The sequence below is a fragment of the Eumetopias jubatus genome, unplaced genomic scaffold, assembly GCF_037043125.1.
Source record: "Eumetopias jubatus isolate StellerSeaLion01/CBP00866 unplaced genomic scaffold, mEumJub1_p1.0 scaffold_1, whole genome shotgun sequence".
Taxonomy (NCBI): Eukaryota; Metazoa; Chordata; class Mammalia; order Carnivora; family Otariidae; genus Eumetopias; species Eumetopias jubatus.
The window spans coordinates 70,691,632-70,706,893 of NW_028274807.1; the positions used below are offsets into that span (position 1 = coordinate 70,691,632).

General features: G+C 41.6%; 2 protein-coding genes across 5 annotated transcripts in view; both read right to left on the reverse strand.

Moving 5' to 3' along the window:
• RNF168 (ring finger protein 168) overlaps positions 1-1,204 on the reverse strand; it is a 41,962-nt gene extending 40,758 nt beyond the window's left edge. For 2 of the 4 annotated variants that reach the window (XM_028101007.2, XM_088024939.1), the window contains exon 1: positions 229-1,204. In XM_028101007.2, coding sequence (XP_027956808.1) covers positions 229-529 — 301 coding nt within the window. In that variant the 5' untranslated portion in view covers positions 530-1,204. The remainder of the gene's footprint in view (positions 1-228) is intronic. The other 2 variants (XM_028101006.2, XM_028101005.2) reach the window with 2 other exon arrangements.
• A 7,208-nt stretch (positions 1,205-8,412) lies between these two features.
• On the reverse strand, positions 8,413-12,477 carry SMCO1 (single-pass membrane protein with coiled-coil domains 1). Its single transcript, XM_028100813.2, has 3 exons — positions 12,428-12,477; positions 9,282-9,431; positions 8,413-8,857 (listed from the first exon to the last, which is right to left on the reverse strand). Exons 1-3 carry the CDS (start codon positions 12,475-12,477, stop codon positions 8,413-8,415), a joined length of 645 nt encoding a protein of 214 aa, XP_027956614.1.
• Between the last annotated feature and the right edge of the window lie 2,785 nt (positions 12,478-15,262).

Sequence of the window (15,262 nt, forward strand, 5' to 3'; positions counted from 1 at the left end):
CATTTTCAACCCAACAAACAACTGAACACAGTCTGGGCATTCTAACAATGAACAAAATGTTACCATAGACCTCAATCCACATTTTGGGGCCCATAAAACCCAAATCCCAGAGAAAAATTGAGACAAATATTAATCGGCTTTTTATCCTTTTCGAAAATGGATTAGTGGTGATTCACTTTTTGAAGGATTTTGATTTTTCAGACAACACGTACGCTGGGTTTTACTCACCGATTTCCTCTGATTCCTGCCCAGAAACTCTAAGCTTGCATTCCTTTGGATAGTGTTTTTGGATTAATTCCCACAGTTCCATGTTGACAAGAGAATTTCTTCGGGCATGGTATCGGGTCCACGAAGAGACCCGGCGGCGACAGAAGGGACAGCATAAACTCGCCTTTTCGACAGTCGATTGGAAGCATGGGTTACAGAGCGTGTGGTTACAAGGCAGTGTTATGGGCTCGATTAGGATTTCCACACAGATGCGGCACTGGCATTCCGACAAGGAGGGGATGGCGGTTTGGGGTACAGCCATTTTAATATGCTAAAAAGGTATACTCAACATCAATACCTGCAAGAGAAAGAATCTTATTTCCGGCCCAACTACGAAGAAAGGAAATTAACACCTTTGTGTTTAAATATTATGCCCAGCAGCGTATCAGAATTCAGAAACTGGGAGCATCACATAACGTCTTGAAGCAAAAAGGCGCTCTGCGATCCAGGGAAACAGGACTACCCTGGAAGGCGGCGTATTTATCCATGTTTAAATGTCGGGTAAGGAAACGAACCTTTCCGTCGGGAGACCTAGGCTGTTCCGAGGCATTAACACAACCGTTGCGGCAAGGCTGGCAGTGCGCTCCAGCTCTCCCGCCCGGCGGGAGGTACGCGCCAAGTTCCCCTCCTCCCTCTTACCAGCTGAGGGTGCTCCCTTAGCTCCCAGCAGCCAAGCCCGAGGCCGCCCAAGCCCGAAGCTTCGGGGCCTCAGCTCCGAGAAGAACGCTGTTTCCGCCCGGACGCCGAGCTGCGCGGGAGGACTTCCGTTTTACCGTTGTTGTGGCGGCAGCACGCGAGCCGCCACGTTCCAGCTTTCGTGCACCTGGAGTCGTTTCCCGGCGCTTTGAGCCCACACTCCCCTCTTTTCGGTCAGCCAAAAATACCTAATCTTAGCAGTGGTGCCGTAGCAACCCGACAAGGGGTAGTGACATCACAACTGCCCACCCAAACGGCCCCTCCCACCCAGAGAACCGCCCAAGGGCCGACACAGCTGAAGTTCCGCAGGGCGGGACTTCCGGGTCCTGTGAGCGCCGTCCGCCCCGCCCCGGCCCGGCCCGCTCCCTCCCCGGCGGAGGGCCCTCCCCTTGCGTTGCAGTGTCGTTCGCTGCGGAAACCCGTGAGTGTCGTGAGGTTGGTCCCTGGCAGAAAAAGGGAAACCTTGAGACAAATTAAAGACCAAACAAATTTAAAAAATTTCCCCCTCTTCTTAAAATTCTACTCCTCAGGCTACTTTTCTGTTTCTGCTATCTTGTACCAAACCTCTTAGGTCGCTTTCTAGTGTTCTTAGGAAGCATCTTCTAGGTTGATCTCCTAGAAGGGATGTGGCCAGAGAATTGGCAAACTTGATACAGTATAACATGCACTGCCGCTGCCCTCTCTAACACACCCGTTCTGAAGTCTGAGGCCCAGAGATAGGTTGTTTTAGGATTGCCTTCCCTTCTAAGTGTTGTCCAAAACCGACTTTTTGTGTTCTGGGGCCGAAATTTGTAAGGCGAAGACAGAGCTTGGGTATAAAGAAGGAAGATAGTTTATTGCTTCGCCAGGCGAAGGAGGCTGCAGCAGACTCATGCCTCCAAGACTTCAAGCTCGCCCAGGGCAAAAGGCTGAGGGGTTCCATAGGCATTACAGGATCTGGGCAGTTTCGGCAGGAATCTGGTACGTGCTGTCCCCACTTTTCTTATGTTTTCAAGGTGGTCTCAGGACTAGCGCTGCCATGGGCCATCCAAGTCTCATTACTAAGTATCTACATCACCCAGTTCTTGGAACAAAAGATTCTACAGAAAAACAAGTGAAAGGGAGGGGAGGCCTCAAGAATGAGGAAGAGAACAATCTGTGCAGGTTAAAGTCAAGATTTGCTGAAGCATTAGTGTGTCCCTCTTAATTTCCATCCATTCATTTCTTTATTTTTATTTTTTAAACCATGTTATTAATTTTTTTTACTATTTGTTTCAGGGTACAGGTCTGTGATTCATCAGTCTTATATAATACCCAGTCCTCATTACAACAAATACCATCCCCAGTGTCTATCACCCAGCCACCCCATTCCCCCACCCCCCTCCCCTACAGCAATCCACAGTTTGCTTCCTAAGATTTAGAGTCTCTTATGGTTTGTCTCCCTCTCTGGTTTCGTCTTTTTTCATTTTTTCCTCTCTTCCCGTATGATCCTGTGCCTTGTTTCTTAAATTCCACATATCAGTGAGATTATATGATAATTGTCTTTCTCTGATTGACTTATTTCGCTTAACATAATACCCTCTAGTTCCATCCACGTCCTTGCAAATGACAAGATTTCATTTTTGATGGCTGTGTAACACTCCATTATATACATATTCCATTGTATATATACACCACATCTTCTTTACCCATTCATCTGTTGATGGACATCTAGGCTCTTTCCATAGTTTGGCTATTATGGACAATGTTGCTATAAACATTGGGGTGCAGGTGCCCCTTCAGATCACTACATTTGTATCTTTGGGGTAAATACCCAGTGGTGCAATTGCTGGGCGTAGGGTAGTTCTATTTTTAACCTTTTTGAGGAAACTCCATACTGTTTTCCAGAGTGGCTATACCAGCTTGCATTCCCACCAACAGTGTAGGAGGGTTCCCCTTTCTCCGCATCCTTGCCAACATCTGTCGTTTCCTGACTTGTTAAGGTTAGCTGTTCTGACCAGTGTGAGGTAGTTTCTCATTGAGGTTTTGATCTGTCTTTCCCTGATACCGAGTGATGTTGAGCACTTTTTCATGTGTCTGTTAGCCATTTGGATATCTTCTTTGCAGAAATGTCTGTTCATGGGGCACCTGGGTGGCTCAGATGGTTAAGCGTCTGCCTTCGGCTCAGGTCATGATCCCAGGGTCCTGCGATTGAGTCCTGCACTGGGCTCCTTGCTCAGCGGGGAGCCTGCTTCTCCCTCTCCTTCTGCCTCTCCCCCTGCTCATGCTCTCTCTCTCTCTGTATCTCTGTGTCTCAAATGAATAAATAAAATCTTAAAAAAAAGGAATGTCTGTTCATGTCCTCTACCCATTTCTTGATTGGATTATTTGTTCTTTGGGTGTTGAGTTTGATAAGTTCTTTATAGATTTTGGATACTAGCCCTTTATCTGATATGTCATTTGCAAATATCTTCCCCCATTCTGTTGGTTGTCTTTTGATTCTGTTGACTGTTTCCTTTGCTTGGCAAAAGCTTTTTATCTTGATGAAGTCCCAATCGTTCCTTTTTGCTTTTGTTTCCCTTGCCTTTGGCGATGTTTCTAGGAAGAAGTTGCTGCAGCTGTGGTTGAAGAGGTTGCTGCCTATGTTCATCTCAAGGATTTTGATGGATTCCTGTCTCTCACATTTGAGGTCTTTCATCCATTTTGAGTCTATTTTTGTGTATGGTGTAAGGAAATGGTCCAATTTCATTCTTCTGCATGTGGCTGTCCAGTTTTCCCAACACATTTGTTGAAGAGACTGTCTTTTTTCCATTGGATATTCTTTCCTGCTTTGTCGAAGATTAGTTGACCATAGAGTTGAGGGTCCATTTCTGGGCTCTCTATTCGGTTCCATTGATCTATGTGTCTGTTTTTGTGCCAGTACCATACTGTCTTGATGATGACAGCTTTGTAATAGAGCTGGAAGTCTGGGATTGTGATGCCGCCAGCTTTGGTTTTCTTTTTCAACATTCCTTTAGCTATTTGGGGTCTTTTCTGGTTCCATACAAATTTTAGGATTATTTGTTCCAGTTCTGTGAAAAAAGTTGATGGTATTTTGACAGGGATTGCATTAAATATATAGATTGCTCTAGGTAGCATAGACATTTTAACAATATTTGTTCTTCCAATCCATGATCATGGAATGCTTTTTTTTTTCATGGAATGTTTTTTCATTTCTTTGTCTTTCTCAATTTTTTTCATGAGTGTTCTATATTTTTCTGAGTACAGGTCCTTTGCCTCTTTGGTTAGGTTTATTCCTAGGTATCTTATGATTTTGGGTGCAATTGTAAATGGGAGAGAAACTCCTTAATTTCTCTTTCTTCTGTCTCATTTTTGGTGTATAGAAATGCAACTGATTTTTATATCCTGCCACTTTGCTGAATTCCTGTATGAGTTCTAGCAATTTTGGGGTGGAGTCTTTTGGGTTTTCCACATAGAGTATCATGTCATCTGCAGAGTGAGAGTTTGACTTCTTCTTTGCCGATTCAGATGCCTTTTATTTCTTTTTGTTGTCTGATTGCTAAGGATGGGACTTCTAATACTATGTTGAATAGCAGTGGTGATAGTGGACATCCCTGCCATGTTCCTGACCATAGGGGGAAAGCTCTTAGTTTTTCCCTATTGAGAATGATATTTACCGTGGGTTTTTCATAAATGGCTTTTATGTTATTGAGGTATGTACCCTCTATCCCTACATTGTGGAGAGTTTTGATCAAGAAAGGATGCTATACTTTGTCAAATGCTTTTTCTGCATCTATTGAGAGTATCATATGGTTCTCGTCCTTTCTTTTATTTATGTAGTATATCACATTGATTGATTTGCAGATGTTGAACCACCCTTGCCGCCCAGGAATAAATCCCACTTGGTCATGGTAAATAATCCTTTTAAACCATTCATTCATTTAAAAAAAAATTTTTTTTTTTATTTATTTGACAGAGAGAGATAGTGAGAGCAGGAACACAAGCAGGAGGAATGGGAGAGGGAGAAGCAGGCTTCCTGCCGAGCAGGGAGCCCTATGTAGGGCTCGATCCCAGGATCCTAGGATCATGACCTGAGCTGACGCTTAATGACTGAGCCACCCAGGCGCCCCCCTCCATTCATTTCTATAGCAGTTTTGTAGGGCTTGGAAAACAAACTACAGGGCTGCCTTGATCCTGGGGCTTAGCTGTCATGTGCATCATTTATGATGTACTACTGTATTATTAAATTTCAATCTAGAACAATCAAAATTACAAAGGAGGTAAAAAGTATTTTAACATTTTATACATTCTGAAATAAGTTTTCCACTTTGATACTAAGTTCTTGTGCTGACACCTGATCCTACCGTTTTTTTTTTTTTAAGATTTTATTTATTTGAGAGAGAGAATATGAGAGAGAGAGCACATGAGAGGGGGGAGGGTCAGAGGGAGAAGCAGACTCCCCGCCGAGCAGGGACCCTGATGCGGGACTCGATCCAGGGACTCCAGGATCATGACCTGAGCCGAAGGCAGTCGCTTAACCGACTGAGCCACCCAGGCGCCCGTGATCCTACCGTTTTGAATTCTATGAAAAAAGTAGGTTTTGGGACACCTGGCTGGCTCAATTGGTAGAGCATGCGACTCTTGATCTCATGTGATCTTGAGCCCCACAGTGGGTGTAAAGATTACTTAAAAATTAAAAAAAAGAAAAGAAAAGTAGGTTTTGGCTAGAAAAACCACAGGAACGAAATAGACTGATCCCTAGTACTTAAGAACCAAACCAAGAGGCAGAAAATAGAATGATGGTTGCCAGGGGCTGGGAAAGTTACTGTTAAATGGGTACAGAGTTTGTTTTCAGATGGATGGTAGTAATGGTTGCACAATATTATGAATGTATATAATACACTGAACTGTCCACTTAAAAATTGTTAGGGTGGTAAATTTTGTTATATGTATTTTACCACAGTAAGAAAAATGTTTTAAACAACAAAACCAAAAGAAAAGAAAAGGAAAAGAAAAGAAAAACAACGTGGAAAAAAACTCAGGCCTGAGTTTTTGAGGAAATATTACAAAAATGTGGAGAAAGAGAAGAAAATCACTGCATGAATACAGTCTTTAAGGTCTTTTGGGTTTGCTGAGGCCATTCAGGTTGGCCAGATGGTTTCAGATGGAGATAAACCAAGGATATGTGGGCCCTTGGTAGAGTTTTGGGAGCTTTCATTTTGTTTTAATGTGAATTCAGAAACCTGTGGTTGTCAATCCACTTGTCCATGATATCAACACCTTAGCCTAAAATTTCAGCTCCCTAATATGGTCCCAACCTTCTTTTCCCTGTGAAACCCCCCTTTATTCTTTCTTTCTTTTTTTTTTTAAGGTTTATTAGAGCATGAGCGCAGTGGAGAGGGGCACAGAGAGAGGGAGAGAAACTCAAGCCGACTCTGTGCTGAATGTGGAGCTGGATTTGAGGCTGGATCCCATGACCCCTAAATCATGACCTGAGCTAAAACCAAGAGACGGACACCCAACAGACTGAGCCACCCAGAAGCCCCCTCCCATTATCCTTTTAAACATTCAACTATGATCTAGTCGCTGGTGTCCAAATCTTGTGCTTTCAGGCCATAGTTTGAAATCTTAACTCATGAGTTACTTTGGTGCTTTACCTACTTGAAGGATCAATTCAATGTGCTTCCTCCAGGAAGTATTCCTCAGTCTTCAATCACACAGTGATAACTCTCCTCTGAACTCACCCAGTCATGTATTGCCTATTGATAGTGGTTTTTATTATTGTCTTATTATTTGACTCTTAACATTTTGATTTATATGTCCAGGTATTTATGTCTGTGTAATGGATACATTTTATGTGCTTCTTCAGATTTCCTTGGCCTTGTTTACTTTCTGGACCCACAGTCCCTTGCTCTGCCTGGGGCTGACCAGTTGCATTTCTAGAATCTCTGGCTCTTCCTATCACTTCTGGACTCCAGTGAAACATTGCACTGAGCAAGACAGGCACTGGCTTCCCACTGGCTGCTGGGAGGACTTAAATGATGCATCCTGGAAGTATGGTGGGGGGGGCAGTTACTCCCCATGGAACAAACTTCAGCCAACTGAAAACAGTAGACTAAGTGAGCATGACAGAGAAATTCCCTTTCCATCTTCCTTCCAAGACATGGTTTCTCCAAACAGTGTGTCTGGGGAGGACAAAAAAAAAAAGTGCATTCTTTTCCAAGATTTTATTTATTTTTTATTATTTATTTGTTTATTTGAGAGAGAGTGAGCGAGGTGAGGAGCAGAGGGAGAAGCAGGCTTCCCGTCGAGCAGGGACCCCAATGTGGGGCTCGATGCCAGGATCCTGGGATCATGACCTGAGCCGAAGGCAGACGCTTAACCGACTGAGCCACCCAGGCACCCCTCAAGATTTTATTTTTAAGTAATCTCTACACCTAACATGGGGGTTAAACTTACAATCTTGAGAGCAAGAGTCTAATGCTCTACCAACTGAGCCAGCCAGATGCTCCAAGACTGAGTGCATTTATCTACCAAGCAAGCTGCTGTGTCTCATGGCTTATTTTCAAAGAGGGCCAGCAAGGTAACCCATCATATTGTATTACTTTGAATCCCCTACCTAACTCCTTCCAGAATGTTACCTCATTTTGGTTAATCTGAATTTGTACCTCTCAAATAATGCATAAGCACTTAACCTTTACCTGGAAGACAGGGTCCACATTTTTAAATGTTTCTGTTATTCGCAGCACCTAGTATATGGCATTTGGTGTTCAATAAAATTTTTTTACAATTTTATTTTTAAGGAATTTCTGTATCCATTATGGGGCTCAAACCTACAACCCTGAGATCCAGAATCACGTGCTTTATCAACTGAGCCAGTCAGGCACCCCAATAAATATTTTAATATATAGTCAATGTATAAGAGTTCCCTTTCCAGTGTAAAATAACTATGGTAGTGTACTAGAGAGAAAATGCACAACATACAATATATATTAGGTGTTTTTACTGTTTGTCTTTTAGTATATAGTACATTCACATGGTTCAAAATTCAAAATGTACAAAATGGACTAACAGTGAAAAGAATTCCTCCTATCTTTGACCCCTAGCCTCTTCATTTTTTTGAATGAGACAACCAATGTTCTCACTTTCTAATGTATCTCTCCAGAGGAAGCTTATGAAGTTTATGGATATATTAGCTTGTGTGTGTGTGTGTGTGTGTGTGTCCTTTTTTCCTACTTAACAATATATAGGAAATATTTTTAAACAATACATCTTGGTAATAACTCCTTATCATTTTACAGTTACACAAAGAACTTCTTCATTCTCTTCTATTGCTACACAGAAAGTATCCACTGTATCAGTTTATCATAGTTAGTTTAAGGTTCCCCTCACTTTTGCTATAAAAATAAGCCTGTAATAAATTGTACATACATCTTTTTTTCTCCATTTTCAAGATAAACTGCTGGAAGTAGAATCTCTTGGTCATCAAAGTTAGTTTCTGACTGATGGTATCAACTCTTTTAGGGATGACTTTTGCTCTTCGGGGGCCTTCACTGCTTTCCCCTTCTCAATGACCTGAACAGCCCTCAGCAAACTATCCTGCAGAGCCTGGTTCTTTACCATGTTGGTGATCAGGCAAGCAACATCCCTGATATACATCTGCCTCACTTTAGTACCATAGTATTCTGCCTTGTTACCATGGGCAATAAAGAAGGTACAAAGTGCTGTGATATCTCCTTCTTGCAGCCCACACTCCGCCAGGACAGACTCCCACACAACTCTAATGCGCTGGTTCTTGACTTTTCGTCTCAGGACAGAGGCTAAGGTGGGAAGACCTTGCACCAGGTCTGGCAGCTTCTCAAGCACACAAGTGTGCAAGCAGATGAGTACTTCGATAATGTAGCTGTATAAAATATTCAGTTCCATTGAAGTGAATCTACAAAAAATGTGGAGAGCTTCTTAATCAGTAGAACTCCTTATGTACAAACATAAAACTAATTCTATTAGGATACAAACCCATGAGAAGAACCAGCGACTGTATTTTAGAAAATATTTTAGAATAGGGCATGCCCTACATGGGGTAGCTTAGTTCTCAGGCCCCTCACACTACACATTTCTCAACAGCAGAGGAGTTATGTCACCCATCTCTGTGTTAGCAAGACACTGTCAGAAAAGAGACACTGTGACGAGATGTATATGGCAGTACTGGCCTATCAACAGGTGCTCAAATTAACTTTTTTGAATGAATTGACCTCCGAAAATATAATTTCTTCACAACCCATTGAAATTCAAGTTTAGAATGACCACTGCAAGCTCTCATGAAGCCACAAAATTCCACCGCTTTCTCACTGGATACTCACTTCGTTGCCAGAACTGCTCTCCACAGCTCATCTTGGGCTGCCTGGCTTGCCAGAGCCTTGCTATGCTCTTCAAATCTCTGGGTCAGACTATCCTTGGTGCAGTCCAGTTCTTTAAACTGTGCTTCTAAAGCTTGGAGTTTGTGGTCTACTCTATAGAATAAAAGAATCAAGCGGGACTTTAGGACAGGGGACAAAACCTTAGTTTTGCCTTAAGATAAAGCTCTAAAACAAAAAAAAAGATAAAGCTCTAATACACTGTTTATAACTGCCATTAATTTGGGTAGCTATTTAAATGATGAACAGATGTTCCTATTTGCTGTTCTCCCTAACCATCATCCTATGTCCTATATTCCTTATATTGCCAAACCTTTCAATCGTCTGATTACTTGAATTATCTGCCATGTCTTGATTTTTGTATTGTACTTTATATTTTCAAAAGTATTTTAGGGGCACCTGGCTGGCTGAGTCAGTGGAGCCTGCAACTCTCAATCTCAGGGTCTTGAGTTCAAGCCCCACATTGGGCATGGAACCTACTTTAAGAAAAGAAGTATTTTAAATACAAGCATTGCTTTGATTCTCACAACAACCATAAGAAATGAAGCAGTCATTTTTATCATTTTACAGATAAAGAAATTGAGGGGTGCCTGGCTGGCTCGGTCAGAAGAGCATGAGACTCTTGATCTTGGGGTCATGAGTTCAAGACCTACATGAATGTAGAGATTACTAAAAAATTAAATAAACTTTACAGATAAAGAAATTGAGTCTCCAAAAGATTGAGACCTAATGTCATAGCTAGCTAGTGCTGGGACCAGTATTTAATAAGGTGCATTTCTCTATTCTGACTGCCTAAATCCTATCCTACCTTCAGGATAAGCTCACTTTCCACTGTTTGCTTGAATCCCCTAGCCTTTCTGCCTGGAGATCACCCTGCCGACTTAATTTTCACAGGGACTGCCTCCATTACCTGTCACTCCCCACCTCCTGCTTTATTTTTAGAGTTAGCATTTCATGAATGAAATTGTAAGCTTTTGGAGGGAGGGAATCAGAGACTATTTCTGAGACAACTTTATACCTGTCCCCTAATACCTAGCAAAGGCCTTAGACAGAAGTAATAAAATAACGTCTCATATGATCCACATCGACGATGTGAATGAGTTGCTGAGCTGTGTAACCCAACATGGGCATTTTGGGTAGCTCTGAACAACCTTAATCATCAGGGGGCGCTGTGGCACCAGAATTATGTCAAACTGACTCCGAGAACTGAAACAACACAACTCAATGGCCTCAAGACCCCCCACATTGTTTTTCATGAAAGAAGTGATAGATAAATACATATACCACTTCCCTGAGCTTCCACGTCCCCAGTGACCTGAATACTTTTAGAGTTGCCCAGGTTCTGTCCTTGGCCATCTTTTCTTCTTGGTCCTCACTTTATCTCAAGGCTAATTCAGCTTCAGGTACCACATCTCTCCTAAACTCTAGACCTGTATCTTTAACTGTGTTTTGTGCATCTCACCTGGATGGAGACATCAAACTGTCCTAAACTGAACCTGCTAACTATCCCCCTCCCCGCAATCATCAGAAATTACTATGGTGGAATTTTCTCACTGTTTTGGATATTTTATTTACATATAGATAAGGCCCTCTATGAAATGTATGGTGTTTCGTAGGAGTGTAAGCCTGCAGGACCTAATATGCCAGCAGTCTCCGTTTGCATGTCAAAACAATGTCATCTGGCATACTGTTGGTATTAACGTTGACACCTTTAAGACTATATTGCTTATAGGTCATCTCTAGGTTGAACTCTATAGAGAGAAACTCTAGCTTGTCAGTCAGTATAAAAGTTCACAATTGTTAACAGTTTTTGGGAAGCCTCTCACCAAAAGGCATTCCCACACCATTCCAAATAAACAACATGTCTGCGAATCCAAGTCTGCTTTCTACTACAATCCCCCAGTTTAGTTAGTGATATCACCAGCTATTCAATTGCTTGAACTAGAAATCTCAGAATAATTTTTACCTTTTTTTCTTCCTCTCCATTAATGCCTCTGAACTATCCCTTCCTCTCCATCACCACTAAACCAGTTAATAACTATCTTTCACTTTGACCTAGGATTACAGGAGCCTAACTGAATCCTTGCTTTCAATTTCTGCTACCTCTAATCCATCCTCTAGAAATATGCTTCTTTTTTTCTTTAAGATTTTTAAAAAATTTATTTGTCAGAGAGAGAGCATGAGAGAAAGAGAGAGAGAGGGAGAAAGAAAGCACAAGCAGGGGAAGCGTCAGGCAGAGGGAAAAGTAGGCTTCCTGCTGAGCAGGGAGCCCAATGCAGGACTCGATCCCAGGACCCTGGGATCATGACCTGAGCTGAAGGCAGACGCTTAACCAGCTGAGCCACCCAGGCATCCCTAGAAATATGCCTCTAAAACACAATTCTGTTCATGTAACTCAACTGATTATCTATGTTGTCCATTGATACAGTTAGAGCCAAATTGGATATCCTCAGGAGGTTAAACATAAAGCCCTTAGCCCTTTGCTCCCTTCTTCTGCCAGTCCTCTCATATCCTAGTCACTAACCACTTGCGACATCTAGCAGCTGACTGAACACAGCACACGATTCCAGGCTTCTGTGGCTTCCAAGTACTTTTCCTCACCCCAGAATTCCTTCCCATATTTTTCTTTCTCATAACTTTTTACTCATACTTTAAGATCCAGCTTAAATGTCTCTCTGTGAAGTGTTCCTTTTCCTAGTATAAAAGGCAAAATTTATTGATCCTTTCTTCATGTTCTCATAGCCCTTTAGGAACATTACCATCATAAGGTCATAAGGTCAATCACATTCTAGTATTTATGAATACTTCTGTTATCCATATAGGCTTTAAGCTCCTTGAGGACAGAAACCGTATTTCACTTATTTTGTGTACCTAGAATATAGCACATGAATGGAATTCACCTGGGAGTAATTTTTCTTTCTTATTTAGTTATATATATTTTTAACCTGGAAGACTTAAATCACTTTAAACAGAGACAGAATTCTAATTAGCATGTCTATAGTTCTTTGCCTATTTTTATTCTTTATTCTTCTCTTACCCATTTTCCCAGAAAAGCAGGCAATGCTTGCTCCCTCCCTGTAGCCCTTAGCAACCTTTTCATTGCCTCCTTCAAGGATATCAGGGCTGTGGTCTCATTGTTCATCTTCTTAAGGCAAAATGAAAGGAAACCAAACAAGGAAAACAAAAACCTAATGGAGGTTTGAATCCAGGGTTTTCTCCTGTCTTCCACTCAGCAACAGGCAGCGGCAGTATGAGTATTTGATCTAATTCTGCCTGAAAGGTCACTCAGTACAAGAAGCTTTTAATAGCTTGTCCATCCAAATATAGTTTCAGAGAACTCATCTTGTGAGCACAGGTGTCTTAGAACGCACATATTTGCTTTTGTAAAATGAGCCATAGTACATCAACATAGCAAAACAATCAGATGTAATCGTGGCTCTGTGTGTATTCCAATAAATGTATATATGGATATATACAAGGATTAAATTTGATGGAAATATTAGTCTCAAATTTTAACAGCGTCATTATTCAACTATAATCTAAATTAGGTTTAAAGAGATCCCCAGACCTTCTGTGATGTATTGTATCAATGCTAAAAATCTGATCATCCTTAGAAACTAATAATTATTTAGTATTAGATTAAGTATTGAGAATAAAAACAGACAGGGGTGCCTGGGTGGCTCAGTCGTTTAGAGGTCCAACTCTTGACTTCGGCTCAGGTCATGATCTCGGGGTCATGAGATTGAGCCCCGTGCTGGGTGTGGAGCCTGCTTAAGATTCTCCTTCTCTCTGTCATGCTGTCTCTCTCTCTCTCTAAAAATACATACATACATATGTATGTACATAAATAAGGAAATAAACGCAGACATAAAACAGGACCCCTGAATTCAATGTGTTTAAAGTCCAAGTGGGAAGGCAGGACATATACTTAAAAAGAAAATGTATATAAAATGTGCACCAAATAAGACCATAGAAATCATAGATGAGAGAGTAAGTCACTAAAGCCTTGGATAATGGAGAAATGCTAACATTGAAGGTAGGATTTGGGCTTAGCCTTAAAGGAAATGTAAGTCTTTGACTATCAGAGAAGACAGAGAAGGGTATTATAAACTGGAGTAATGTGCACAAAATCACAAAGCAAGGTACATGATGTGGTCAGGAGACAATGGGTGGATATGCCTTAAGCAAAAAATTCATGTGAGGAAAAAAACAACAACATTTAATAAGATCTTAATAAAATCTTATTTATTTATTTAAAAAACATTTAATAGGATCTTAATATTTATTTGTTTGTTTGTTTGACAGAGAGAGAGAGCACAAGCAAGGGGAGCAACAGAGGGAGAGGGAGAAGCAGAGAGCCCGCCATGGGGCTCGATCCCAGGACTCTGGGATCATGACCTGAGCTGAAGGCACATGCTTAACCAACTGAGCCACTCAGATGCCCCTGAATAAATAAAATCTTAAAACAAAAAAACCAGAACAAAACTTAACCACATTTTACCATTTTTAAGTGTACGGTTCCGTGGCATTAAGAACATTTACCCTGTTGCCCAACCATCACCACCATCCTTCTCCAGAACATTTTCATCTTCCTCAGCTGAAACTCTATACCCATTAAATACCAACTCCACATTCTCCCCTCTCAGTCCCGGAAACTACCATTCTACTTTTTGTCCCTATGAGTTTAAGTCCTCTAGGTCCTCATATAAGTGGAATTGTATACTATTTGTCCTTTTGTGACTGGGAAGAAAGCTTTTCTGGTGACAAAAAACACACACATAGTAGAAATGGTCTCTCTTCATCCCTCATATTGTTGAATCTTCATGTAATGCCTGGTACTGCAGCAATCACCCTTTTCTGACGGTGACGGAACCAGCCACAGAGAGCAAGCCAGGATAGCAGAGCAGATAGATGAAAAGAACCTGTCATGATGGAAAGTAGTATAAAGGTTCCTCAAAAAATTAGAACTGGAAATCATATGATCCAGCAATCCCATTTCAGGGGATATATTAAAAAAAAAAATGAAAAGAGGATGTTGAAGAGGTTTCTGCGCTCCGATGTTCCTTGCAGCATTACTCACAATAGCCAAGATATGGAAACAACCTAACTGTCCCGAAAGAAGGAAATCCTGCTGTTGTTTCAACATGGATGGACCTTGAGGGCGTTATGCTAAATGAAAAAAACCCAACAGAGAAAAACAAATACTGCGGAGCATCACATATGTGGAATCTAAATAAAAAGTCAAACTCAGAAACAGAAAGTAGAAAAGTGGTTGCCAGGGGTGGGTGATGTGGTTTTGGAATATAGGTGATGTTCGGTGGAGTGAGGTCTAGAGCTGATGAGCAAGAAAGAATTTTGAGACGCCTTTGGTGCAAAATGGTGGTTTTATTAAAGCATGGGGATAGGACCCGTGGGCAGAAAGAAGCTGCAGCACCGGGGTTGTGAGGGGTGACTGATAATATACTATGGGGTTGGAGGAGGTAAGGAAAAGGGAGGTTTTCAAAACAACTTTCATATGCCAAAGAGGACCCACCTACAAGATACCAGAGGCCTTGCCATTGTCAAGTTAAGGTTGTTTTCCCCTCTAGCAAGGTATTAACATTAAGATAGTTGGGAGATTCCTGGAAGTCACACATGTCCCAGCCAGGAGTGGGGGTGGGAGTAGGCTGCCGGGGTCAGCTTATACTTTGTCTTCAGCTAGCCTTTTGCTCCCTCATCAGTGAGGAGTGGGGGAAATAAGGAGAGGCTGCTAAAAGGGTAAGAAAAAAAAAAAAACCCAAAACCAGAAACCTGTCCCAAATTAACCTCCCCTAGAATAATTCCATTGCTAGCGTGCTTATTGTAAGCAGTAACTTTGCCTTATTGATTACGCCTTTTTATTTGGGCTTCTGTACTTTTGTTTTTTAAAAAATTTATTTGACAGAGAG

Excerpts from the sequence above, each read along its gene's own strand:
- SMCO1 (XM_028100813.2), bottom strand. The coding sequence starts at position 12,477 with ATGAACAATGAGACCACAGCCCTGATATCCTTGAAGGAGGCAATGAAA. Across the intron at positions 9,432-12,427 it reads TTGAAGGAGGCAATGAAAAG|AGTAGACCACAAACTCCAAG; the intron begins GTTGCTAAGGGC and ends TTTATTCTATAG. Across the intron at positions 8,858-9,281 it reads AGAGCAGTTCTGGCAACGAA|ATTCACTTCAATGGAACTGA; the intron begins GTGAGTATCCAG and ends CATTTTTTGTAG.